Raw genomic sequence first — 2,512 nt, 5'->3', positions numbered from 1 at the left:
TTTTTTTTTTGAGACAGAGTCTTGTTCTATCGCCAGGGCTGGAGTGCAGTGGCACCATCTCTGCTCACTACAAACTTCGCCTCCTGGGTTTAAGCAATTCTCCTGCCTCAGCCTCTCAAGTAGCTGGGATTACTGGTGTCCACCACTACGCCCAGCTAGGTTTTGTGTTTTTTTTTAGTAGAGATGAGGTTTCATTTGCCATGTTGGCCAGGCTGGTCTCGAACTCCTGACCTCAAGTGATCTGCCCGTCTCTGCCTCCCAAAGTGCTAGGATTACAGGCATAAGCCACTCCGCCCAGCCCTCGCACTACATTTTGACATAAGGAACTAACTCCTCATGAAGGGGTCACAGAAGCCCCTGGCAGCTCACTGCTCAGAATCTATCAGGGGCGTGCAGTCAGCAGGCAGCCTGCAGCTGCAGAAACTACAGGACCCGCTATAGCAACCCAGCCAAGACCTGACTCCCTGGGCAGCCTCCACCTACGACTGAGCTTGGTGGATGCCTGGCTGTCCCTTTGCAATGCAGAACTCTGCAGACAACCACGGCCTTGAGCTCTTTCTGGGTTTGTCCAAGACTCAGGGGTGCACCACTGTCTGAGGCTCTCCCAGCCCTATCTTCCTTCCTTCCCACTCTCTGTTCACAGAGGTCAGACCCATGCTGTTGTCAAAAGGCTCTTCCTGGCTGGACGTGGTGGTTCACGCCAGTAATCCCAGCACTTTGGGAGGCTGAGGTGGGCGGATCACCTGAGGTCAGGAGATCGAGACCAGCCTGGCCAACATGGCAAAACCCTGTCTCTCCTAAAAATACAAAAAAATTAGCTGGGCATGGTGGCATGTGCCTGTAATCCCAGCTACTCTGGAGGCTGAGACGAGACAATTACTTGAACCCAGGAGGAGAAGGTTGCAGTGAGCCAAGATCATGCCACTGCACTCCAGCCTGGGTGACAGAGCAAGACTCTGTCTCAAAAAAAAAAAAAAAAGTCTTCCTCTCTTTCATATTTAATAGGTATCACCCTCAATATATTTTCTGCATTTCTAACTTCAACTTGGCAGTTACTTCCCAGGAGATGCAGACTGATAGTTCAACTTTAAACTCTTCAGCGTTGGCCTGATACACATATAAGAAGGTGTTATTGGCCGGGTGGTGGCTCACACCTGTAATCCCAGCTCTTTGGGAGGCCGAGGCGGGTGGATCACGAAGTCAGGAGTTTGACCAGCCTGACCAACATGATGAAACCCTGTCTTTATTAAAAACATAAAAAATTAGCCAGGAGTGGTGGCGCATGCCTGTAATCCCAGCTACTCAGGAGGCTGAGGCAGGAGAATCACTTGAACCCGGGAAGCGGAGGTTGTAGTGAGCCGAGATTGCTCCACTGCACACCAGCCTGGGAGACAGAGCGAGACTCCATCTCAAAAAATAATAATAATAATTATAATAGGAATAAAGCACATAATAAATGTCATGCACTTGAATCATGCAGAAACCATCCCCGCCCCCACCCCCATTCCCAGTCTATGGAAAAATTGCCTTCCACTAAGCAGGTCAATGGTGCCAAAAAGGTTGGAGACCACCGACTTACAGGATGCTTGGTCCCCATTAGTCTTTAAGGCAATGTCATTCTTCTCCTGGCGCCCCTTGGTTCCTGAAATTTCTTCCATCTTGTGGATTTCTGACAAGCAGAGTTTGGGGTTATAGTGGAAGAAGAGTTTCCCCTGAGTGATGGTGAGGTTGTGTTTGCTCCAGTCCCAGAGCTGCCTCAGGTTCTGATTGTCCAAGGCATAGAAGGAGTAGTTCCTATGGAAATAACACACATCCAGTCATTCCACGGCTGGTCTTCGACAACTCCAAGAGGGTGTGGCTGTGCCTGGAGTTGATGTTGTTCGTGCCTCCTCCCTAATCCTACGCACTTGCTTGGCACATACTCAATACATATATGTCGAATGGGGATAACAGGGGAAGTTGAGGGAGTTTTCATGGCCAGGAAGGAGGCTCCACTCAGTCGTGAAGGGGGGTGGTGAGTCTGTGATGGATTGAGAAACAGGTTTTGCAGAAACCTATTTCTGCAAATAGGGGAAATATGGATGACACAGAGGAACCTAAGCTGAGCTCAGGGAATAGCAAAGTAGCCTATTTTGGCTAATAGGTGACAAGAAATAGCTGGAGTTGTAATGGACCAGACCCTCTAGTGTACTGCATGCCAGACCAAGACCAAGAATATGTGACCAATCCTCAATAAGCAGAAAGGAGCCATTGAAGGGTTTTTTTGTTTGTTTGTTTTTTGTTTTGAGACAGAATCTCACTCTGTCTCCCAGGCTAGAGCACAAACAATATAGTCTAAAGTCTATTGTTTAGACCACCTTCTCGAATCACTTACCAGCTCACATTGATCAGCATGTCCTTTTGTCCCTTTCCCCATTTGTGAGGCTGGGGCTGAGGCAGCCATCTTGTGACAATGAGGAGCACAAAGACGGAAAGAACCTGGGTTTTCCACAGACCTCCTGCCTATGAGTCA

At 48.8% G+C, this 2,512-nt stretch overlaps 1 protein-coding gene across 1 annotated transcript in view; it reads right to left on the bottom strand.

Annotated features, from left to right (window-relative positions):
- The window catches only part of INSR (insulin receptor), a 159,571-nt gene that overhangs the window by 47,993 nt on the left and 109,066 nt on the right, over positions 1-2,512 (bottom strand). The window contains exon 6 of the mRNA XM_017528197.2: positions 1,580-1,794. Coding sequence (XP_017383686.1) covers positions 1,580-1,794 — 215 coding nt within the window. The remainder of the gene's footprint in view (positions 1-1,579; positions 1,795-2,512) is intronic.

This window comes from Cebus imitator, unplaced genomic scaffold (assembly GCF_001604975.1).
Source record: "Cebus imitator isolate Cc_AM_T3 unplaced genomic scaffold, Cebus_imitator-1.0 Scaffold53, whole genome shotgun sequence".
In the NCBI taxonomy this organism is placed as follows: Eukaryota; Metazoa; Chordata; class Mammalia; order Primates; family Cebidae; genus Cebus; species Cebus imitator.
The sequence above is the reverse complement of the archived record's forward strand: the minus strand, read 5'-3'. Positions and strand labels throughout refer to the sequence as shown.